At 43.2% G+C, this 26,428-nt stretch overlaps 1 protein-coding gene across 4 annotated transcripts in view; it reads right to left on the reverse strand.

The window, feature by feature from the left end:
* The window catches only part of SNX29 (sorting nexin 29), a 244,645-nt gene that overhangs the window by 44,488 nt on the left and 173,729 nt on the right, over positions 1-26,428 (reverse strand). Inside the window, exon 20 of one of the 4 annotated variants that reach the window (XM_054995527.1) lies at positions 24,244-24,363. The exons of the other annotated variants lie outside the window; for them this stretch is intronic. Coding sequence (XP_054851502.1) covers positions 24,343-24,363 — 21 coding nt within the window. The 3' untranslated portion in view covers positions 24,244-24,342. Of the gene's footprint in view, positions 1-24,243; positions 24,364-26,428 lie in introns of those variants that run through there. 4 annotated transcript variants of the gene reach the window in all.

Consider the following 26,428-nt stretch of genomic DNA (forward strand, 5'->3'; position numbering starts at 1 on the left):
GGGCAACCCACTGAGTTCCACCATCTCTTTTCCCAGAAAAAAAGCCCTGGTCAGAGCCATGGAGTTATCCCCACTAAGCAACCTCACCATCCAACTAGTACTCTGCTCGCACATCAAGAAAGAAGCCTGGAGCCATGACACCCCTTGCTCTGTAATGCATGCACACCGGCACCTTCCAAAAGGCAACTCCAAAAAAGGGAGCTCTACAGGAGCTCTTGCAATCCAGCAGGCAGCACTCCACAACTCACCCGAGAGCACCAACCCATGGCTTGAAGGTAACTTTTTAAGAGGAAGGGTAGGATACAAACGTGATAGAGATAATAGCGCTCTGTAGATTTTATCTGCTGTCTGTATAGACGCTCAGAAACATTATCTTACCCCTCTCCCCACCACCACTCATCAAAATGGGTTTTCACAGCATCCCGTATCACTGTTTTTGTAGGAACCAAGATATCTGGCCAAGGATTATATTTACATCTGCATGAACTGAAGCATCACAATTTATTTGAATCTATCTGATTCGGCTCCTAGGGTCTCTAGTCAACAATGCATTAGAAACAAGAAATCTGGACAGAAGCCCAGAATTGAAACTGCCAGAGCTCTGGTAGTCACTTAATGAAGTTTAGCAGTTCATAATTTTACTACCTTGCTGCAGCTTGTGTACGGGGGAAAAAAACACAGCTGCCAACTGCATGGTCCACAGGGGAAATGGGTGAATCAAAAATAAACAACGATGAAGCTGGCTTATCCAGGGATTCTGTTTCGTTAGGCACTTAGAACGAAGCCATGCACCTCCGAAACAGACTGAAGGTGGGCACAATGCATAGCTTATTAACAACTCTAATAACTATATATATTATATATGGTCGGATATTGATATCTAAAGGTTAAGTATACTTTGATATAACAAGTCTGGGGGTTGCAGATCTTTCCTGCCAATATAATCAAAGAAGGGCCACTATTTGTCAAAGAATTGCGATACACTTGAAGATGAGATTTTTTGTTGTAAGTTATCTGTTATTTTTTGGCCCATGGTATTTGACACATTTCTGTGCTCTAAGACATTATGGTGACCCATTCTGGGCTGGCCTAAGAGATTGAGAAGGTGTAGGGCAGAGCGCAGGGTTGAGGAGATGTGGGAAGATAGCAGATGAGGTGGGTCAGGAAAGCGGTGGGTGGCAAGTGGCTCAATGCAGTACATCTCCCACAGCAGGTAGAGGGCAATGAAGCACTGCAGGGGGCTCTGCGAGAAGTTGGGCTATTAAGGAGCAGCACCAAGACAGACCCTATGCTCACACATGCCACTTTCCTCCTCTCACTTTTCCATGCGCTGAACAGCTCCCACCCAAACTCTAGCCTTCCCCCCTTCTTCTAGCTACTATTGTCAAGTTACTAGTTGCCAGACAGCCCCCCCCCCCTTATTATTATCACAAAGGGGTTAGGCAAGGCAAGAATGTGAGAAGCTGGAAAGGAAGAAGAGGAGAGAAAAGGAAAGGTGCAAAGGGCAGGAGCCACCATTAAAGATGGCTGGCCTGTGACCCGCTTTCACAGGCTTCGCAACCACCCACAGGTTGGGAAACACAGCTCTAGAAGGCTCTGCTTACAGAAAAGCTGTAGAGTCAAGACAACTGAGGATGGCATACAGATCAGACCATGAGATCAAACTTAGGACTGGAGGAAAAAAATCAGGGAGGCCTCAGCCTCAACTGTGTGGTCTCCAAAATAAAACACATCATCATCATCATCATCATCATCATCATCACCACCATCAGAGCTGACAAAAATTCAAGATTGCTAGGAGCCAAACTGGCACCTTGGCCTCTCCCAGCCATTTCCATCCTGGCTGCCTCCCACCCCCCGACTGCCTCTTCCCAAATTCCCCTTCCCTCTACGTTTTCTCCTTGAAACATAGTGTGGCGATCTGTGTGTGCCCAGCAGGCTTCCCAAACAGTCACAGCTCACACCTGGGGAACAAGAAGGGAAGAAGTACTACCTCCTTTGTCTCCTGTGGGTCAGGAGGAACAAAGAGCAGGTGAGAGAGATGAGAGCAAAAGAATGGCTGCCCCTCTCCCAATCCAGCAGCTGAGGCCATCATTTCCACTTGCCACCTCAAGGGGATGATACAGTCAAGCATATCCCAAGCCTTCTTCTCGTTTAACCCTTTACTGTGACTGCAGATCTCTCGTTTTATTTTATTTACTTTATATCCCACCTTTCTCCCCAAATCACGTTTACCCTGTTCTCTTCTCCTCCATTTTGTCTCACATTACAGCATATAAAAAAAGAAAGAAAGAAAGAAAAAATTAAAAACTTTCTGCACAACTAGTTAGGCTTATGTCACCAAATTTATCCCTAAAGAAACCTCCACTTCTCAACTGAGAAGCAGCACATTGGTAATTATTTCTGAGGGACCAGTAAGTAATTGCTCATGGGTTAAAAAAAATCAACAAAGTATTTTGTACTGTCATCTTAAAACCTCTCCAAGATTTGTATGTGTGCAAGGCTAATCAATGAACAGGAAACCTTTCTATCTAATCCTGCAAAAATCAGTATTTGGGGAATTTTTTCACAATTAATCAGAAAGTTATAGAGAAACATGGCAGGAAAACATCTCCTGATAGTAAAATGCTAGGCACTGTTTCTTTATTTTGGAATTGATATGAAAATATACATATTTTATAGGAAAGAATAACCATGCAATTTAAACGTATATTAAAGCAGGCACTTATAAAATAATCTGTGCTGATTTAAGAGATGATAAGATTTCATGTGTATTTATATAGTGGCATAAGAGCCCCGTGGCGCAGAGTGGTAAGCTGCAGTACTGCAGCCCAAGCTCTGCCCACGACCTGAGTTTGATCCTGGTGGAAGCCGGGTTCAGGTAGCTGGCTCAAGGTTGACTCAGCCTTCCATCCTTCTGAGGTCGGTAAAAGGAGTACCCAGTTTCCTGGGAGTAAAGTGTAGATGACTAGGGAAGGCAATGGCGAACCACCCCACAAAAAAGTCTGCCAAGAAAACGTCGTGCTGTGACGTCCCCCATGGGTCAGTAATGACTCGGTGCTTGCACAGGGGACTAACCTTTACCTTTTTTAAAGCAGGCACTTATAAAACGATCTGTGCTGATTTAAGAGATGATAAGGTTTCATGTGTATTTATATAGCAGCATCGAGGTCCACAAAATCTTAATGCCAGAGTAAAATCTCATTGATCTGGTCTGTCCCCAGTTTGCTTTGAGGTCTGATTGCCTTAACAGATTGTGGCTCGTTTCTTTCCCAGTAAGTAGAATTCTAAACCATGGAAGGGAGAGCATTAGCACAAATCAGATCCATGCTTGCCATGAACATATTCTGGTTTGTTTGCAATGATGGAACAGAGTCCTTGATTGACAGCATTTGTCAAGGACAAGTTGAACCATTTAATGAGGCCATGCTCCTTGGAGTGAACTCGAGTTCCAATGTTACGAGGAAAACAGGGTTGCGCTTAACCTATAACTGCTGTTCATCTAGGTCTTCTGGACAGGCACACGTTGGGGACTGCACTTGCGCAGGCCAGCCATTGTAACAGGATTATAGCTTTAAGGATCCTGAGGGTGGCAACCCCTCGCCCTCAGATCCGGAGTGAGTTCCTGCTGAAATGGTCACATGATCTGGAAAGGTCACCCCCCCCTTTCCCTCAGTTCTCCTGTGACAAGCCCTCCACAGAGGAAAAATAAGAGAGCTCACAGCGGGGCAGGAGGGAGGGATGTGTGGCAGCACGAAAGACGTCGATGAACAACCCTGTTTTCATCTGCGCTCTTCAGTGCAGCCCCCCACTGGGAGACTAGCAAGCTACTCACCAAGGAGGTGGGGTGATGCTGTCACCCAATGAGCGATTGCAGGACTCCTTGACCAACTGCTGCTTCTTTTCAAGCATTAACATCAACAGAATAACGCTTTATAAGGGAGTCCGCTGAAGACAATATCATTGCTTGACAGATGTCTGTCAATGGAACTCCAGAAAGAAAAGCAGCTGAAGCAGCTTGAGCTCTCATGGAAGGAGCACGGATGCTAAACGGAGAAGGAACCTGAGCAAATTGATAGCAGAGTTTAATAGCAGTCACTCACGACCCACTGAGGGATGGTTTGAGAGGAAGCAGCCTTGCCCTTGTTTGGGTCATAATGACAAATAAAAGACTGTGTTCTATCCAAATAAAATAACACAGCCATTCTTACATCCAAAGCGTGTAATGTGAGTTCTTGAGGTGAGGATGGATTTGGAAAAAAGGCTGGGAGAACAATGTTTTGAGAAATATGGAACTTGGAAACAACTTTGGGTAAAAACTGTAAACTAGTACGCATCACAACCTTATCAAGATAAAACTTGAGGCAAAGGGGTGTGTCAAAATGTAAAGCTTGAAGCTCACTAACTCTCCTGGCAGAAGTGATCGCCAGTAGAAAGGCCACTTTAGCAGACAAAAAAAGCCACGGAACAAGTTGTTAAAGGCTCAAAGGGCTTTAACATCAACCAACCAACCAACCAACCAACCGACCGACCGACCAACCGACCGACCGACCGACCAACCAACCAACCAACCAACCAACCAACCAACCAACCAACCAACCTTCAAATGGAATGCTGAAATAACAGCTAAATGAATCTTAACAGAGATTGAAGCCAAGCTGGAGCTTTGTAATGTTAGCAAATACTCCAGAATGGTAGGTAAAGAACAAATGCCTAGAGAGACAACCTTAGTCTCAGACCAATGCACAAATCTCCTCCACTTGAATAAATAAGACCATCCGGTAGACAGTTGTCCAGTGTTTAGAATAAGCATTGGCCACATCGTCAGGAAGTTGGAAGGCTAATGCTGAAGTAACCATACCATCAAGTATAGCCTGTTGAGAGTGTGATGCACAGGTCTGCCCCATTCTGAGTAAATCTGGTATCAGAGGTAAGTGAATAAAATTGCCCCTGGCTAGAAGCTTCAGCGTGTGTATTTGCAGTTGATGTGACCAATATGGGGCAGTTGGATGAGAAGATCACCTCATCCTATATTACTTTAGTTAAAACCTTTTCGTCTTCCAGCAAACTGTACATATAAGATTATATCTTTTGCCACAATAATATTTGATGGCCACTCATAATTGCCAAATAGTTTGCAATCTTAATGATAAGGTCTGCAGTAGAATATATTTTGTGACCAACAATATTTAACTTCCTCCCCTCTCTGTCTGTGTCCTGCCTCTGTCTTGACTGCATTTCTTCAGCAATAAGGGAAGAAGCAAGTGGGTGTGTAAAAAGAAATGGACATTTGTCTTGCTTAATCTTACAAGGAGCCTCCACTTTCTTTGTTGTTGCAGGTATAGAAGCAGGTTTCTGACAGAGTCCATCATCTTCACGAGTCCATCAATCACAGGAAACACAACCGAGGCATGGGTCTCACAATAGAGATGTTGAAGAATGCTATCTTTAGACTGCTGTTGAGAAGATGAGATGTCCTTCTTCAAAGAAGCTGCCATGCGTAGCAATTGTTCAGTATAGAGTTTATAATCCACATTAGGGGAGATTGACTCAGTATCTTCAACTTCTTTTTTAGGCAGTAGATCCAATGGCACACGGACACTTCCCTTGGAACCAAGTGCTCCTGTGTCAGCGTCAGAATCATGCCTGGAGAAATATGTTCTAGGAGGAAGCATCCATGCTTCATGTGAGGAATGTCACTTTTTTTTTAGTTTCGAGGGGATTGGAACCGAAGAGGGAAAGGATCTATACACTTCTCTCCAGTCTGGAGCACATACAGGGGGGAACATAGTGTGGGTACCACGGTACCAAATGGTAGGAGCAGTGGCCCAGACCCAAACAACGTGTGATGTTTTTGAGATTTGTTCAGAATTGGCACTACTTCCTTATTGGAAGATGCAGGAGAAGAATGTCGACTAGGAGACTGAGGTGAATCAAATCTCCAGGCATGGCATGACTGGAAGATAGAGGTCTTTCCCCTCTATGTTTTCTCAAGGGAGTATCTGATTCCTTGTGCGCAGTCAGAACTAGGAGTGTGAACTCCTGCTCCGTGAAGCAGATCTGGCTTTCCAATCAGTTGCTAGACTACTTGAGCAGCACCAAAAACTCTCTGGAACAAGAACGAGGGCATTGTCGAATCTGAGGAGAGTCAGTTGGATCCATTTGCAAACTAGTTGTCAGATCCGATGCCGATGAAGCTGGTTCTGATGAGAGCCTGGTGGGTGGGCCAAAGTGCTCAGACGGGGCAGATTTTTTGCTGCTGAGCTTGTGGCGCTAGTCATCGTCTTCTCCCAAAGTAAGGCTTTAACACAAGTGGCTCATTCTCCTCTAGTCTTTGGTGTAAAACGTTGGCAGTGTTTACACCAGTCAACTGCATAGCCTTTCCTGAGGCACAACAAACAGAATGAGTGACAATCAGTTTTAGTCATCCTGATTCTGTACCTCTCACACTTTTTGAACAAGAACTTATCAGCCATCTTGAGAGTTGAGGCAAAGAAAAAATAGAACCTCTGAGAGAAAATCTGAGGAAAAAACAAAGACCTCAATGTAGGAGACATTGAAAAGAAAATGAGATCAGATAGAAAGAAAAGGAGACAGAGAGAGAAATATTCAGCTGTAAAGTAAGAAGGGAAATTTTTTTTACCTCGGAAACTATACACCACAAGCTATGAATGTCTGTTTTCTTCAGCAGCAAAAAATAAACTGAGGGAAAGGGGGAGACATCTGCTGATCATGTGACTATTTGTGACTCCCCTACCCAAACCCCACCCTCTCCAGGTTCCACCCCCCAAATCTCCAGGAATTTTCCAACCTGGTGCTGACAAGCCTACGAACGGATCGTTATGACATTTCATATGCAGAGATAGATATCCTGATTATCAGACTTCGTTAGGGTTGACAGATGGGGTCTGGTAGAATACTGGATGTCAGGGAGAGGGGGGCATCAGACTTCCTTTTTTGATCAATTCATGTGCATGCTCCTAGCCCAGTGTGATGACTTCACTACTAGAAGTGATGTCATTCATCAACCCACTTCTGGGTGCCTCAGGCTGGCCGCCCATTCCTGGGTGGTGCCACGCATCCACAGGAGATGAGATAGGCAACTAGACTGGTTGGCCACTCCTAGGTGGCACCACACAGCCACAGGAGGCTGACTGGACACCTGGGCCGGTAGACCACCTCCCCAGACTGGCAATAGTGCTGCGCAGCCTCAGGAAGCCAGCTGGGCACCTGTGCTGGCAGCCCAGCCACTCCTAGGTGAAGCCACGCAGCTGCAGGAAGCCGGCTGGGCTCCCGGAACAGCAGGCCATTTCCCCAGCCTGGCAGCAGCAGCTGCAGGAGGCTGGGCGGGCCCCTGGGTTGGCAGGCCACTTTCCCGGCCCAGCAACAGCGCTGGGCAGCAACAGGAAGCTGAGAGACCAGCCTGAGTGATGGGGGAGGGGCCGGGCCAGTTCTTTGGTATTTGGGGAACGTTTTCCTTAAACAGTCCATCCAAATACTCGACTGCCTGAGTGAAAACTGTACACCTGGCAACCCTTGACTCTGTGGATGTACAAAAAACAACACCACAGATTTTATCGTTTAAATCATTTGTTATTTAGGGTGGTGGAACCAGTAACTTACAAGGGCAATCCAATGGCCATGAAGGCCAATGAAAGAGTTTCATGGAAGCCAGGTTTTAAAATGCATATATAAAACAATCATATATAACGGTCTATATATAAAGGCAATTCCAAGAAAAAACAAATGGGAAGCAGGTTACTATGAGAACATCGAACAAAACAGAAAAATCTTTACCTGCTGGAGGAAGACATTGACCAAGGGGATCAAATGAATCTCCCTGGGGAGGTAATTTCATAATTTTGGTGCCATGACTGAGAAGGCCTAACTTCAGATGGTGAAGGCACCCTTTAATGCAGTTTTTCTTTTAATTTTAATTTAATAAGCAAATTTTTTTTGCATATTTGGAGGGTTTTCTGACACTTCTTGTTTATCTCAGGACAGGAGAGCACAGCAACACCACAATGACATTAAAATCATGCTGTGACCTCTGAACAAACCAAGCAAAAGCACCTGATTCGGAATAGCCAAACGTAATGGGCTAAACAATTCCCGACAGCTGATCAGATAATTCTGAACCTAGCAGACATTACTGATCCAGACTCCTATTTTATACTTCGAGAATTACTTTCTCTAACCTCCCAAGTAATTCATCACATATGAACGTACCTGTAGTATATTTATATTTAGGACAGCTTCTCAAATACACTTATCATGCCTACAGCGGGGTTCCCGGCTCACAAAAGCTTCTGCCATAATGAATCTGTTAGTCTTCAAGGTGCCACAAGAATTTGTTATTTTGGCTTTAACAGAGTGACATGGCTTACACTCCCCACCCGCTTTAGAATGAACTCACAAATCACAGTACTGGACTTTCTGCATTTCTTGTTCTGCACTGATTCACAGCCACACGTTCAGAACATGTGGAGGACAGGATGGGACCCTGATTTACTGCAAAGATTTTGGGAAGCAAAAGGAATCTGCCTCTCTTGAATTTTATCCAGCTGGCAAGCACACTTTGTCTTGTTCTCCCTGATCATTCAATACAGTCATGGACAAGCTGCTTGGATACTCCATTGAATTTGATAACAATCATCCATCTTGGCTTGAGGACTTTCTCCTTGATCACGCCCTTGCAAGGACAGCACTCTTTGTTCATACAGTCCAGTCGCACCTTCAAGACTAACCGACTTTATTGTAGCATAAGCTTTTGAGAATCACAGTTCTCTTCGTCAGATGCATGGAGGGCAAGAAGAAACTGGCCAGAAACTTGCCTACAGACAGCCCCCTCCCCCAACCTTAACCAACTTCTCACAAACAACCATGAATCGGCTAACAGATTCACCAACACAGGAACCAGACCCTGCAACAGACCCTCGGGGCAGGGACCTGTCATCTTGTCTTGTGCAAAGCACCAAGCACTTTGCTGGTGCTATAAAAACAATAGCAATAAAATGCCCAGGACCATGGCTGATTTCCCTTTTGCAAATTATCTGATGCAGTCTTAGTATCTTTTTGTTACATTTAGTTCAGTATGCATTTGTTTACCTTTAATTATAATCCTTTTTATTGTCATCTCCATATATTTATTATACTTGTTTTAAAATGTCTACATAGCCCCCCCCCCCCCCCCGCAAAAAAACAGGATTCAAGGTGAGTCGGGCACTAACATAAAATGCCAGCAAGACACTTAAACTGGTAGAACAGCATAAAATGGGGACAGCAGCAGAGAAATAGCTCAGTCGTCATGGCACAGGCAGCAGATTCTAAACTAGCATTTAATCCATGTTTAGAATCCTGGCTCACATGGGAAATCTAATTCTGGCTAATCCATGTGCCAGCATTCATATGTCATGGGTAAACAGAGTTAGTTTTTAGCTGGGATTCTCTGTACCAGAAAGGGAAAGGAGCAATGTGGGTTTTGTGCATATCACACCATGGCTTAAGGTTGGGTAAAATTGATGCCTGAATGTAGCATAAGATCTCAGGCATATCCTTTGACTTAAATCTGTCTGTGGCTTTGTCTCCTACATTCTTAAAATCATTGCCAATAAAAGCCTGAACATTGTCTAGCATACATGGGAGTTTTGTGGGCTTAAGAGAATCAGCTTTGAGGCAGGAGTTCAAATCTCACCTCCACCAGAAATTCATTCGGTATCTGTTAGGTGCATCACCTGTCATACCCAAAAAGTTCCTGTGTAATGTTTGTGCTTTAATGATATAGTTATAACTAAAGGCTGAAGCTATTTCCTGGCTGTGATGTGAAAGTATGCAAGGGAGGGGCTGTCCCTACCGTTATTTGTATGCCTCCTAGACTCCTCTCTCCTTAGCCTAAGAAAAGATGCTTGCACAGACACTCACGATTTTGAGAGCATACAGGGACTCTACTTTTTCCCCGCCTAAATGCTTCCTTTTGAACTTAGTTCAAGGGAAATAGAGACACTTAAAGCTATAGTGAAACCTCATTCAGAAATAAAGAAACTTCAATGTCAGTTTTAGTCAATTACAAAAATATCTACGTATTAAACAACTTAATTTGGTATGCGTTCAAGTACCCTTACATAAATACTTCTAAAGACCGTATACATAAGTGTTCTCCCCCAGCGTTCTTAGTGTATAATTTCTGAAGACAAGTCCTTGTTAATTCCAGTAGAACACTGGAGAAGTTGGATGGAAGAAAACACGGGCGGAGGGAAGAAGAACCACTTTTCTGAACAGTGTTTTCTTCCATCCAACTTCTCCAGTGTTCTACTGGAATTAACAAGGACTTGTCTTCAGAAATTATACACTAAGAACGCTGGGGGAGAACACTTATGTATACGGTCTTTAGAAGTATTTATGTAAGGGTACTTGAATACATACCAAATTAAGTTGTTAAATAGATATTTTTGTAATTGGCTAAAACTGACATTGAAGTTTCTTTATTTCTGAATGAGGTTACACTATAGCTTTAAGTGTCTCTATTTCCCTTGAACTCAGACTGTTTGCATAACTAGCTTGTTCGATTGGGAGTGCCTCTCTTTTGTATCCTTTTGAACTTAAGCTGACTGTTACCTAAGGGGAAGTGATTTGGGAATTAACCCGCGCTTAGAATCCTATATATAGCCTGTGCTTGTAGAGAAACATCATTCCCGTCAAAAATAGAGTAAGAGCCTGAAACTGGTAGTTTATCAATAAACTTCTTTAACTTATGCAGTGAGGTCTTTTGATTGGCAGATCCTTACAGTATCCTTAGGCAAGACGCCTGTCCCCCTTATCAGCAAACAGGGGTATAAGACTGGCCTAGCTTGTAAGTATCCCGGCTGTAATGCTGAAAAGAGGAGAAGTAATACTGGACTGTCTTATACGGCTGTTGTCAGGATTGTTGTCCTCATATTTATGAGGTGTTTTGAACACTGAAATAGTGAGATCATAACACCGGTCTATCTCATACGGGGGCTGTACCCTTATAGATTCGTCTTGGAACAAGGTTAATCTTCGTTCACTCACAGTTTGGTACAAAAGAATCTGGGATTTTTTTATAATGGAAAAGATTGCAGACCAGCTCCATTCTGGCGACAATCCCGTTTCACTCGAACTTATTAAATCTGTGGCACCCATTCCTGAATGATATGACTGCCTGTGACCAAGCATAGCTACCTGATACACAAGTCTGTAACGTTCGTGCCATTCTTTGACTACTCTTGTTATATTCAGACCATCCGTTTAACCGATTTTAATCTTTATACTGTTAAAATTACCCTGCTGCAGTGATTGTTCATCTGGGGGGGAAAGATGTTTGTTGGTTGGTACATTGTTATAAAAATATTAAAACTGAAAATAAAGTATTTTTTAAAAGGTGGCTGTAAATATTACTGCAATAATACATGTGACATGATTTAAATGCTGAAATGGGGGGGGGGGATAATTACGGCCTACCTTATAGTGTTGTTAGATCAGGATCACTGTGCTAATATAGGTGAAGTGTTTTGAATGCCAAAAACACTATATATTATTATGAGGATAAACTGCGGCTATAGATATATATTTTTATACAGGGCTTTTTTTCTGGGAAAAGAGGTGGTGGAACTCAGTGGTGGAACTCAGGACCGCACAGTGATGTCACTTTGGGTCAGCTGGAACAAGGGGGGAGTTTTTTAAAGTTTAAATCGTCCTTGGCGAAAATGGTCACATGGCTGGTGGCCCCGCCCCCTGATCTCCAGACAGAGGGGAGTTTAGATTGGAAGTGGCGGAGGGCAATCTAAACTCCCCTCTGTCTGGGGATCAGGGGGCGGGGCCACCGGCCATGTGACCATTTTCAAGAGGTGCCGGAACTCCATTCCGCCATGTTCCTCCTGAAAAAAAAGCCCTGTATTTATACGTTCTTAATGCAGCTTGCTTCCAACTTGTGAAGGTTACAGAAGCTGCAGCCATGGAAAGTGAATTTGCTCAAGCAAACAGGAGACAGGACAAAGAACTGCATGAAGGTCACTGAATTCCAATGCTCCCCCATGAAACTTTGCCCTGGCAGGAGGAATTTAGTCCTTGCATTCTTTTGTAATGCAAATATGACAAATTCAAATGAGTTGCCTACTGAAAGGTTAACCTTGACCTCTGCTTTTCATAGCTACAGGTTTTTCTGGAAAAGAACACTTCAAGGTAACCAGTTTAAATGTACTCAGACTAGTTTCAGCATAAAGAGCTGTTCTGAATGTCTTATTATGATGTTGCCATTTACACCCCCTCCCGTTTTAAAATCTCATTTTCAGGGTAGTGATGACAAAATATAGTAAACTAATCTATTAAAAAAGCAGGCACAGGGAAAGGAGTCCAATATCATTGTGAAAAGAAACTCACATTACTGGACACAGTAATGAAATACTACAGGTCATATAAAACTCAGGAATATAAGCAAAAATATTTTCTTTACATTACAATCTAGTCTAAATAGAAAGCCAGTTGTATCTGGCCATTAGCCTTAAGGCTTCCAAATCAATGCTTGTAGGCAAACTAAATGTGTTCCACTGAAATTTAACAGAATTTGCCTTCATAAGGCCCTTCATCAAAAGATAAGACATGAAAGCATCTCTGCAAAAGTAAGTATCCATATCTGAGTATATTAGGAAGAGGAACCTTTTTTAAATTTGAAAATATATGTGGGAGAAAGAGGTAATAAATTTGATGCTTATACCAGGTCTAAAAACTTCGTTGTTTGTTTCATTTCTAACATCTGTACAAAATACTTTGTGATAATGACATACTTTGTAAACTGCTCTGAGTGGGCATTAAGTTGTCCTGAAGGGCAGTATATAAATCGAATGTTGTTGTTACTACCAGGACTTTTTTTCCAGGAAAAGAGGTGGTGGAACTCAGTGGGTTGCCCTCAGAGAAAATGGTCACATGGTTGGTGGCCTCACCCCCTGACCTCCAGACAGAGGGGAGTTTCAATTGCCCTCTGCGCCGGCGTGGAAGGCAATCTCAACTCCCCTCTGTCTGGAGATCAGGGGGTGGGGCCACCAGCCAAGTGACCATTTTCAAGAGGTTCCGGAACTCCATTCCACCATGTTCCCTCTGAAAAAAAGTTCTGGTTACTACATAGCAAAAATGTACGTCCTTGAAAGCCTTTCACAGCAATGTTTGATATGGAACAAGTGCTGCAACCTAGTATGTATCCTCGTGTTGGAAGAAAGGATATGAAGCTCTCCATTTTTACTCAAACAACATTATAGTCAATAAGCACATCTTGTGTTTCTGGGTGGGGAGTTCAGTTGCCTGGCATTGCTGGGAGCTTTGGTGGAGGAACAAAGATGGAAATGACATCACATGATGAACTGGTATCACTTCTGGTGAAAACTCAGGCAACACTCTCATTTCAGGGACGTTCCAGAGCATTGCCCGACATGCTAACGTCACTTCCGGGTTTCACCCAGAAATGATGCTGATGCATTGTGCAGCAGCATTTCTCCCACTGGTTCAGCCACAAGGGCTAGTGTGAAGGCCAAACCACTGGGAGATTGCCCACCTAAAGGGGCCAAATGTAAATTCAGTGGTGGAGCACCTCCAGGTTAATTACTGTAACTCGCTCTACGCAAGGCTTCCCTTGGGCCTGACCCAGAAACTGCAGCGGGTCCAAAATGCTGCTGCTTGTGTCCTGACAGGAATTTCATTCAGGGCAGATGTGACTCCAACTCTGCAGCAGCTGCATTGGCTGCCCGTGGAATTCCAGATCAGGTTCAAGGTTATGGTTCTGACCTATAAAGCCCTAAACGGATTGGGACCAGCATACCTGAGGGACCGCCTCTCGCCATGCGTACCTCGGAGGACTCTTAGATCTGCAAGTAAACACCTACTGGTAGTCCCTGGCCCCAGGGAGGCTCGACTGGCCTCAACCAGGGCCGGGGCATTTTCTGTCCTGGCTCCAACCAGGTGGAACTCTCTGTCAGAAGACACTCGGGCCCATGAAGATCTTCTATCTTTTCGGCAGGCCTGTAAGACGGAGACGTTCCGCCAGGCATATGGTTGAGACCAGCACTGGATCCATCTTATTAGCCTCCCTGCCGGTCTCCTGCCAGTGGGGGGGGGAGCATATGGTCCATCTGCCTCCCCATGCTTGAGGAGTTAAGAGTTTCACCAACCTATACCTCCACCCTTTTCTTCCCTTGTGTATGGTGGGCAGGGACAGGGGGAAGGGTGCACCATCTGGAATGCTGAAATCTATGTTGGTACTGAGATGTATTTTATTGGTTTTATTTATTGTAATTTATTTATGATTGTAACTCGCCCTGAGCCTGCTTGTGGGGAAGGCAGGCTAAAAATCTAATCAATCAATCAATCAATCACTTGCTGTTGCACGCAAATGGTTCCCGGTTCAGTTCTGGGGATCTCCAGATAAAGAGATCCAGTAACAAGCACTGGGAAAGAAGACTTACACACAACACATGTTATGAAGCCGGGGATGTATCACTAGGATTAACCTTTACCTTCATTTGTTGGCTCATTTGACCAAAGGTTTTACACTTGGAACTTATGACATATCCGCTGTTTAAAACAACCTACAGCAGTACATACATACAGAGTCACTACAGCAAAATCATCATAAATCATCTTAATAGGGTATAAGAACAAAGATAATATATAAATTACAGAAAATATTTATTCAGAATAAAATATATAAATATATAGGAATTTTAAAACCAGTGCATTAAATATGTATAAAACAGGGTCGGGAAATATAAATGCGGGCTTCTCCTATTCATTTCTAAGTAATGCAAGTAACATCTCAGCGTTTTTAAAGGGAGTTTACTATTAGATATTTTGCCACATAATGTGCTAACTCTGGGTCAGACTCTGCCAACAGTGGGGCTACTGCCCATGATTCCAAGTGCATATTTGAGTCATGCAGGAATAATCCAATGGGCCCTAGGGGCTTCCCACTGGCGGTCCAGTGTCTCTATTGCACCGGTCACGCGTTCACGTAAGCAATCTGAATACGGAGTTTTGGCAAAAATGCCCCTTCAGTTCTGCAGTCAGGAAGGATTTTAGTCTAGCCTGTGGTTAGGGATTGTAAGAGAACTCATGTACAAAGAAAGAGTCATAGAAGGAGGGATCACAAGTGAAAGGGTACAGCATACTGGTCTCGCACAGGCTAGAGCGCTAGTCCGGTCTAGATTGAACACCCTCGACCTAATCAACTTCATTGCTTCACTGGAGTTTATATTCTTGTGCATTGGTGATGAAAGACCAAGCAGTGTAAGTTTGTCATCTATTATCTTCCCCATATGCTTCTATGGCTGTCTTCCTTTAGCAAAATCAAAAAGAGACCATAGCACCTTTAAGACTAACCAACTTTATTGTAGCATAAGCTTTTGAGAATCACAGTTCTCTTTGTCAGATGCATGGAGGGCAAGAAGAAACTGGTCAGATATAAAGGTGGAGAGGGGAGGGAGGAGTAGATGCAAACAGTAGCTTCTGATATGGAGATCAGAAGCTACTCAAACTGATCTCCATATCAGAAGCTACTGTTTGCATCTACTCCTCCCTCCCCTCTCCACCTATATATCTGACCAGTTTCTTCTTGCCCTCCATGCATCTGACAAAGAGAACTGTGATTCTCGAAAGCTTATGCTACAGTACAGTTGGTTAGTCTTAAAGGTGCTACTGGACTCAACTATTTTGCGACTATAGACTAACACGGCTAACTCCTCTGGATCTATTCCTTTAGCAAGTATAAGAGACCTCCTTGGGCATTAGGTGCCAAAGAGTAGGCCTTCATTCTCAATTTTAAGGCAGCAAGCCAAGCCCTGGCCTCCAAGGAGTGTAGCGCAAATTCTGCTCTAAGCACAGGTCCAGCGACACAGTTAGGTACTCCTGCCATCCAGCGTAAATATCAATGAAGCATATAGTCTAAGGATTTGGTAACTTCCCTTATTCATATACCAACCCCAAACAAAATCTGAGGGATTATTTTAGCATTGAAAGCTTTGATAGCCATTGGTATATACTGACCACCTTTTGAGTAGTGGAACCTTAGAAGAGCTTTTGAGTTGGTTCTAGCAATTTCTGTTGCTATATTAATATGAATGACGTTTCCAGGACAGATTATGGCTAAATACCACTTCCAAGTACTTAAACTGTGTTACCTGCTCTATTTGTCCTCCCTTAAAGGTCCACGTCCTACAGCTTGAAGATGTTTTTTTTTAAAAGACCATCATTTTCTATTTATTATAATTTATGGAGAGTCCCTCTTGAGAACAACAGTTGGCAATTATATTTAGTATCCTGCGAAGACCCCCTTCAGTCCCACTAGGCTTAACATTTTTCTGATATCTGTTTATTACATTCAGATGTATATGTGGGAGTGCGTTATGCAGGTGTTATTTGGTCCTTTGGTCACTTCCTTTAGGGAAGAGATATAGAAGACTGCTGATGTCATTGTAAACAGTAAACAAACAGGGTAAGAAGGTATTACAGAGGTGTAGAAACAAGCACGCACACAGGACCAGATTCATCACAACATCAGTCCAGTTCCTCAAGAGCCAAGCCAATTCTTTGCAAGGACTTTCTAATAGCTAAGCAAATTATACAGAAATAATTACTTACAGAATGCTCTTCTAGACAGATTACTGCCCCACTCGGAGGGGTAAACAAGTCATTGTTGTTATCCGCACAATACAGCTGGGGATCTGAGACTGGGCAGAATGGCTTACCCAAGGCCACCTGCTGAGCTCATGGCAGTACTGGGGGTCAAACTAGCAGAATGCTGATTTGCCGTCCAATCTCTTAACAGCTATGCTACAGCAGTCAAAAGCATTCACAGTTTACCACCAAAGTTCAGGATACTAATTGCCACTGAGAAAGACCTGTGTAAAAGCCTCTAAAAATCTACTTTTCAACTATCTGGGGAATTATGCAACCCCTGAACTGGCCCACAGGGTAGGGCTGTGCACTTCAGGTTTTGCTTCGGGTAAAGTTACACGAAGCAACCTGATTCGGAATGCTTCGGTATCCCCCAAAGCGGGGCCAGCTTCAGAATACCAAAGCAAAGCTTTCCGAAGCATTAGGAAATGCTTTGAAAAGCTTCGGGGCTTGTGTAAAGGGCCCCGCCACTGCTTGTAAGCAGCGGTGGGGCCCTTTAAACATTAACCTCCCACCTCCCCCCCATCTACCTTGCGGTGACTCCAGGCCGGCTCCTCTGCTGCCGCAGTGCTGCCGCCCAAGCCTGCGGGGTGGTGGGGAAGCCCGGAGCTGCCTCCTCCAGTCTTTCCTGCCCCTCAAATGGCTGCTGCAGCGCTGGCACATTGCGGCCATTTGAGGGGCAGGACGGACCAGAGGAGGTGGCTCCGGCCTTCCCCACCACCCCGCAGGCTTTGGCGGTAGCGTGGCAGTGGCAGAGGAGCCGGCTGGCTCCAGGCCACGCAGCCTTGTGCTGCCACCCCCCAGCTGATAGCCCAGGTAAGTGGGTGGGGGTTGGAGGGATCTCCCCAGGGATGGGTGGGGTGGGGGGTCTCCCTGGGGGGGTGGAGGGTGGAGGGGTTGCCCCAGGGAGGATGGGTGGTGGTGGTGGGGAGTTCCCCCCTTGCTTCAGAATGCTCCGAATCTTCACGGAGCATACCGAAGCGATTCCTGAACCCCGGATCCGAAGCGGCTTGCCGCTTCGGATTTGGGGGTATTGTGAATCGGTTTCCCACGAATCTACCCACCCGTGCACAGCCCTACCACAGGGCATAGAGCAAAGAATCTCCCAAAATTCTGGGAACAATTCTTGAGCTTGGTTGATAATCCCTTTACGTGCCCTCTATAAACCCAGCTCATGTGACTACAGGCACAAACTAGTCACAGACTACAAATGAGTTTACCATGACTCTTCAAACTTTGTCTGGCACACTCTGGGATTGTAACATTCTTTTGTTCCCAAGGCTCAGGAGTTGTATTCTGAGAGTTACTTCAGGGACTACACAGCTTCCTGGATCCTTAAAAATACCAAACTAGCTTTCCTGGATTTTTGCACAGATCCTTCTTGCGTCCATCCTAAAACCAGAGTTACACCTTTCTAACTCCACGGAAGTCACTTGTCTAAGAAAGATGTAACTCTGCTAAGGAACGCACTGCTAAAACTTGGATACTAATTTTCAAGGATACTGTTGAAAGAACAGAGGGAAATGGAGATGCTTTTCAATAACTAACGTAAAAACGAAACTTGAAAAATCCATTTAAACTCAGCTCCACTTAAAGTAGCAAAAAGCATATTCTACCAGCGGTGTCCAAATGATTTACCTCCTGTTGAGCAAACCGCCTTCAAGCAATCTTCCCACTCTGCAGAAAGTGAGTGAGAGCTAAGCTACAAGAGAGGAATTACACAAGGATGCGCACATGAAGACAGTCACAATGTTAACCAGGAAGCTGGGTTTTAAAAGACAGATTGGAAGGCTTTGTCAATTTCCCCTCTCTACAGAGCAAGATCACTTGCTAATTTCCTCTTTGCCTCCCAAAAGCTCTGTCAGTTCCTCTTCTAGGGGGTGAAGTCTAAATAAACCCTCTGAGGAGCATCTTTGCAGGCTCTGTAGAGAGGAAATTGACAGAGCCGGTCTCTCTTAAAACTCAGTAAAAAGTCCAGTAGCACCTTTAAGACTAACCAACTTTACTGAGGCATAAGCTTTCGAGAACCACAGCTCTCTTCGTCAGACTAACACAGTTAACTACTCTGGATTTTAAAACTCAACTTCCCAGCTAACATTGCGACTCCCTTCACGTGAGCGTCCTCGTGTAATTCGTCTCTTGTAGATTAGCTCTGAGTTGTGTGTGTGTGTGTGTGAGAGAGAGAGAGAGAATGTGCGCACACAAACACGTGCAATTAAACTTACATTCCAGGTGATTGAGCCTCCAAAGAAGCTAGCAAGATCTACTGGAATGATTACCCACTAATTAGCATTTATTGTCCCGCATCACAAGTAGGCCAAGCCAAACTAAGGACTGCATGATTCACAGCACCACAGATCTCAAAATACACTTACGTGGAAGTAAGCTCCCTTGAAGCCCATGGGGCTTATTTTCTAAGGATTGCAAAACACGCAGGAAGGTAATCATATTTAGGTGCAGCCAGGCCTGTGTCATATCACCCCAAATAAACCTAGAGCTGTCATCCAATTAAAGAAACTTTACTGGATTCGTCAAATGCCTTCATCAATTAAATCTGCATTTGAGCTAAAATTAATGACCAAAGGAAAAGGGCTGTTTTTAGATAACACACACAGGTTTTGTAGCAGGTTTCCTCTGAGAAGAGGCATTCCTTCCCATGTGAGTTAGTAGAATGCCTCTTATAAGAGGCCAGTTGCCACCTGTACATTGTACTTATGCTTTTATTTATTCTGAGGTGGAGCTAGTTAAGGTTTACAATGGATTCACCAGATAAATCAATTAAATGGAGCAACCTTGATTATTAAATATACAATATACAACTGAAAGATAAAGGCCCCTTAACTACCAAATGGTGAAATATTTGAGAGGTGTGATATTTGGGGCTGTAATGTTCTGTACAATATTATGCATTTAAAGCATTTTCCAGAGAGAGGATATTTTAAAATGAAAAGCATAAAATCCACACTAGTCCACAAACACACTCTTTTTCACAGTTTCTTTGCCAACTGAAATTAGTTTTTAAAGCAAGTTTAACATTTTCTTTTGCAAAGAAGGTGCTTGGGTAAAGTAAATAAGGCAATAAACGTGACATAATTTTCATGTGCTTTCAAGTTCTTATTTAAACAGACACAGGAGCAACAACTAAATTGCAATTCAATGTGACAATGGCTTAAAAAGTGCAGTAGCACATTATTTGCAATAAAATAGCGCATTTGGGAACATGTCTGCAAACCATATACTTAAAAATTTATTAGAATCATTTTACTCTCTTTAGTTAGAGATGTAAGACAGTGATGCATTTTCCTTGTAAAGAAAGATTAAGCATCAAGACCAAGAAGTAACTCTGAATGAGTACCTTGGTCAACTTATTTTCAATATATTTTACACATACAAACACATATTCAGTTCGGAAAAATAAAAACTGAGATGTTTTAACCAAGTAAAACTGCATCAACATTGAAATGGGGGATAAGCTGTGAGTATTCTACACTTTCTAGTAAAAAGTTAAAGGTAGTCCCCCTGTACACTACACCCCAGAACAAAACAGAGCAATTAAAGAGGGGCATTCAGTCTCACATCTTCTGTGTTCATCTTTCAACACGACTCCCAAATAGTCTTTTCTATAACTAACCCCTTCCTTCCTACCCAACCCAATACCTCCATCTTGCAGATACTTCCTAGCTGAGCACGTGCAAAAACACCCTCACTTTCTCCCCTTTTCCATCACTGATGGAAACACTTTTTTGTGTTCTCACACACTTCCCTGGCCCACAACCTTGTGGTCATCTTTGTCCACGCTCTTCCTACATCTTTTCTTATATCACCTTATGCTTCCTGTCAGGGCTTTATTTTCTGGGAAAAGAGGTGGTGGAACTCAGCTCCCAGGACCGCACAATGACGTCACTTTGGGTCAGCTGGAACAAGAGGGGAGTTTTTAAAAGTTTAAATCACCGTCAGCGAAAATGGTCACATAGCCAGTGGCCCTGCCCCGATCTCAAGACAGAGGGGAGTTCAGATTGCCCGCCGTCTGGAGATCAGGGGGCGGAGTCACCGACCATGTGACCATTTTCAAGAGGTGCTGGAACTCTGTTCCACTACGTTCCAGCTGAAAAAAAGCCCTGCTTCCTGTTGTTCTGCTCACAACAATCCAAGGATCAAACACTTCTAATTTTTTCCAACCTAGTCTTCTGTCTTCAATCATGCTCACCGCAATATTGTTCTGTCTAGGTTCTTCCCATCAACTTCACTTGGGTCTTTCAACATCTTCTTGAGACTTGCTTTTTGGAATTCAGATGTAAACTATTATTTCAACATCTTTTCTTAAAAACATACGCCTGCATTGACTAAGCGCAAACATCCTTGGAAACGTAATTCCCCTCAATTACAGTTTAAAATATTAAATAATTCTCAACTGCAAATTACTTTCACGAATACTCATTAACTGTGACTTGATAGGATGTGAAGTACAAATGGCTGTTTTTAAAAGTCTGCAACTAATGGCTTGAAGAACCACATGCTGATTGGGTCAGATATCAAACCAGTAGAAAGAGGCACTTGGCTAGGTTGTTTTTAATAGATGTACATTATCACCCACATAAATTTTGATAACAGTTGCTCTATAAGCGACATACATTTGGCGAAAACCACTGGCATGCGTTAGCTTTATGATATTTAATGAGATTTAAATGAGGCATGGAATATAAAATGGTGGAATAAATAATATGCAAGGGGAAAATTAGCTATGTAGATGAACTCAAGGGCTGCCTAGTTCAGTTGGCCTTCCTCCCCCCTCCCGCCGTCTCAAAAGGCCTCTGTTAAAATACTTTATCTCCTTTCATTATGGTAAGATCATTCATTTATTCTTAGGAGCAATGCTGTGAAAATTCAAAGTGCATTGAGCTAAAACCTGGGCCATTTTTGAACTTAAGCTTGGTGAGGGCACAGGAGGTTATGAAGTGCGAGAGACTTGAGCCCTCTTCAGGCCAATGAGAAATCTGACATTTCTAGTATTAGCTGGCTGCCCAGAGAAAGGTTTGCAGGAAATTAAGCTGGAAAGTTGGGAAAGGAAAAAAAATACTCTGCCAGGGCTCCAATTTCCTTCCTTAAGAGCCGCAACATTACGTGGGCATCCTCAGTTCCATCCGTGGATCTGAACTGTTTTTTGTAACCATGACCTTTGTTTTAAATTTATGATCCTCCCTCTGCTCTGTTGCAGAGATGACCTTCCTCCTGAACTGATTCGTCAGCCTCAACCAAACAACCTTCCATCCTCTGTTCAAAACAACTCCATGAGTGAAAGATATCCAACTTCATTTGGGAAGCTAAAAATGATGGATGAAATCTGCTCTCAAGAGTCTTCTTACATTATCTTACACCTCTGCAGGTTTCTCACTGGAAACTAAATGAGTGACTGCAAAGTCAGTCCTCTTTCCATTAAGACACGTGCTCACATATGCACACAAACCCCACAGCCTTGATTTCATACTTCGTGTTGCAATTTGGAGAGCAACAGATATCCCACATATAAGGCAGCATTGGTGCTAACATCACCTTAAAGTGAAAAATAAATGGTATATTCAGATGTTAAATGGAAAATGAAACTTGCTTTTGTTAACAGGTCCTTATGTGGGCGGGGAGTCCTCCTGGAACTGATATACTGGAATGATCTAGCAAAATCAAATTATCAGCAATGTAAGAACCTGCTGTTTGCTTTTTGTGGAAACAAAGGAGACCCAAAAGAACCCAAAATACCATGAAGGTGAAGGTATTTTTTAAAATATATTTTTATTGGTTTCAGTTTCAGTTCACTCTGATAACAGAATTCATCGAGATCTTACATTTTTTTTTGTTACATGTTATATACTATGCACTTTATTCCATCTCTACAATTCCATCATAGTTATATTACCTTTCACTAAGCTATTGTCACTGTAAGTCTACCTTCTTTTAGTTCTAATACGTCTTTTCTTTTTCCATTCATTTAATTGTGTTTTGCTAACGTGCAGCTAAGTCCCTACTTCATATTTTCGTTCAATCCATCTATAGAGCGGGGTCCATTTTCGTTTCCCATTATGTCTATTTTTCTCTTTCATTAATTCTGTCAGTGTGATCAGTTCTGCCATCTCTAAAATTTTCTCTATCAATTCTTCTTTTGTTGGTATATCTGTATTTTTCCAGTATCTGGCATATACTATTATTGCTGTTGTTATTATATGAATTATCAAATATCTATTTTCCCTGTTTATCTCATCCGGCATCATATTTAGTAGGAGCATTTCCGGTTTGAAAGGTATCTTCATTTCTAGTGCCTCTTGCAACAATTCATTTATCCCTTTCCAATACTTCTTCGCTTTTTTGCATAGCCACCATATATGGAAAAAGGTGCCTGTTTTCTCTTTACACTTCCAGCACTTATTGGGTACTTCGGGATACATCTTTGCTAATTTTTCTGGTGTTGCATACCACCTATAAAACATATGTTTTCTTTGAAGGTGGCTGATTTTGATATTTATTCTCCATATCTGTATCCATTGCTCCAAATCTATTTCATACCCCAGGTTTTGTTCCCACTTTGCCATATAATCTTTTAGTGCCTCCTCTTCTGTCTTCAATTGTTTTATGAAGGCGTATAGTTTTCTAATTAGTTTTTCATTTGTTTCTAGCAGTAGCTTATTGAAAGGCCATCGTTCCATCGTGAATGTATTTATACATACATACCCCACATGTTCTAAAACTACTTTAAGGCTTCTGGACAGAAGAGGCCCACTTGAGCAACAGGTACCACAATCACCAGCATTAATGTCTCCCTTGTGATATCTGCCCAGTGCCTTCACTTCTGGCATTTAAGTTCTGATTTACTGCCATGTATTTTTATTGTAACTTTGTGTTTTTCAGATTTTATCTTGTCTGCCTTTACAGGGCTGATGTTAAGAATGGAAAAATTAAGGTTCTATATAAACGCTAAGCAGTTTGGTGTAGTGGTTAAGAGCACGGGACTCTAATCTGGAGAAACGGGTTTGATTCCCCACTCCCCCATTTGAAGCCAGCTGGGTGACCTTGGGATAGTCACAGCTCTCTGGGGCTCTCTCAGCTCCACCCACCTCACAGGGTGTTTTGTTGTGGGGATAATAATAACATACTTTGTAAACCGCTCTGAGTGGACTCTGAGTGGGCATTAACTTGTCCTGAAGTGTGGTATATAAATCAAATGTTGTTGTTGTTGTTACTACTACTACTACTACTACTACTACTACTACTACTACTACTACTACTACTTAAAAACCAACTAGATTTCCAAGGTATGAGCATTCGAGAGACTCTTGAAGCTCGTATCTTGGAAATCTAGTTTGTCTTTAAGGTGCTATAGGACCCAGAGCTTGCTCTTTGACTGCAGACCAACAGAGCTACCTATCTGAAGCCATATCAACTAAAGCCATATAAATTATTGTTAGCCGTGCTTGTTGATTTGTTTGCTTGTTTTGGACTATTAGCCACACTCTAAGCAAAACTGATTTTGTAAAAGTGGGGTGCATTCTAATAACAACAGTATGGTTGATCTTGCATGGGTACATTTCTTCCAGGCAGATTCTTTGCTACTTGTTATCGGTCTTCTGATGTAATTTGGGCTGTATTCTGCTTTGGCGCTGGCTGCAATGACTTCTTATGCACTTAGCTCTTTTCAGGTAAGCCCTTAAGATGAAATGGCAGGGTAGAGAAGTATTTTAATAGATTAATACACTCGCTGTAGCTTATGAGACCAGTGAGGATTTACACTTTGCCAAGACAATTGCGAAGGAGCCTTCACATCTGGTGCTATTCCTTGCTGTCTCTTTTTATAAACCTTTTCCATGAATATTATACAAACAGACGTCTCTTTTTACAGACTGCATTATAAATGCATAGCACTGTCATAAAATGCTGTTGTAGTGTATTAAACATGTGCCCTTATATTTTCATACCACATTGGATTTTGCAGATGAAAGCCCCCCTTAATTACTGCCTTTGGTAAAGCAATACTCTTTGATAACACTTCATTCTTTTTTTGATCACTGTTTGCCTCTCCACCCGTTTTCAGAATTAGCAAGTTCAAAGTTAGAGGTGTTTGTTTCTGTAAGGCTACCACAAGCACAGACTAAGAATGCAACTCACTTTCCTAATTTTCTTCCTGATCAGGCCGTTGGTCCTTCACAGCATGGGTTTAACAGACCAGAAATAGCTCTGCATGTCCTGTTCCTCATGTCAGGTCTTCTGGGCAGGCTCCTTCTCTTTTACTTAGAGTTTGTATAGAAAAGTACGGGACAACATCCCTGAAAATTTCTGCCCCAACAGCTCTGCCCCAGTTAACCGTCTGACAACCTTCCCACTTGCAAAGGACAGTGGATAAATGGCTAATGAACATCTCCAAATGCAAAATGGAGGACTTAACCATAGCGATCTGTAAATCCATCAGATTCTCCAAGATTAAAGGCCCAACTTGCAACCTTTTACAAACTCCAACACCCATCAGTTGCAGACAGAAGACAATAAAGCAAAGTCACAGTACACTAACAGATACAAAAGCAAAATGTGCTAGTTCCCATAGGGTCTTATTTAGAAAGGCATAACATTTCATTTTTACTGTTCATATAATCTTCACATGTATGCAAAACCCTCCTTTCCCATTAGTTGATGACATTCTACAAAACCACGCAAAGGTAATTGGTGGCCAGAGGGATGGTTCTACACTAGCCAAGTCCATACTTCTAGTTAATGAACAGTCTAAACTTTTCATTTGGTTGTGATGACCCTCATGTGAAGCATTTGCCCAGGAACTGGGCTTTGATTGGTGTGAGCAGGGCTTTTTTTCAACGGGAACGTGGTGAAACGGAGTTCCAGCACCTCTTGAAAATGGTCACATGGCCAGTGGACCCGCCCCCTGGTCTCCAGACAGAGGGGAGTTTAGATTGCCCTCTGTGCCACTCCAGCGGAGAGCAGGGGGAGGGGCCACTGGCCATGTGACCATTTTTGCCGAGGGCAATTTAAATTTTTAAAAACTCCCCCCTTGTTCCAGCTGACCCAAAGTGACATCATTGTGTGGTCCTTAGTTCCACCACCTCTTTTCCCAGAAAAAAAGCCCTGGGTGCAAGTGATGTTTAAGTTAGGTGGATAGCTGCGTTGGTCTGCAGTAGAACCACAGGATTTGAGTCCAGTGGTATCTTAGAGGCCAACAAGATTTTCAGAGTGTAAGCTTTCAAGAGCCAGAGCTCCCTTATTCAGAAATGGAAGATTTAAGTAGCACTTACCGTGAAGCTTCCTTTCTCGGTAGTCCGGGAGTGGGTCAGTCCACTCAGTTTGGCCCTGCACCAGAGAGGAGGAGTCGCTTCCCAACAGTACGGACTGACCCACTCCCAATGGACCACCAGAGAATGAGTGATGTTTAAGAGGCTCTTGTGTAGACTGACCTAGCCAAACGCAGTAGATGCATGCTTACATATTGTGTCTCAAATATGTTCCTCGGAGGTCGCTCCGGTCAGCTAATAAACAGCTGCTGATGGTCCCTGGCCCCAGGGAGGTCTGTCTGGCCTCTACCAGAGCCAGGGCCTTTTCAGTCCTGGCTCCAACCTGGTGGAACTCTCTGTCTGAGGAAACTAGGGCCCAGCAGGATTTGTTATCTTTCTGGGCCTGCAAGATGGAGATGTTCCGCCAGCCATTTGGTGGGGGCTAGGCTGTCCTCTCGTCGGCCATACCACTGAAGACCGTCCACCACCCATGCAGG

The sequence above is a fragment of the Eublepharis macularius genome, chromosome 12, assembly GCF_028583425.1.
Source record: "Eublepharis macularius isolate TG4126 chromosome 12, MPM_Emac_v1.0, whole genome shotgun sequence".
Lineage (NCBI taxonomy): Eukaryota > Metazoa > Chordata > Lepidosauria > Squamata > Eublepharidae > Eublepharis > Eublepharis macularius.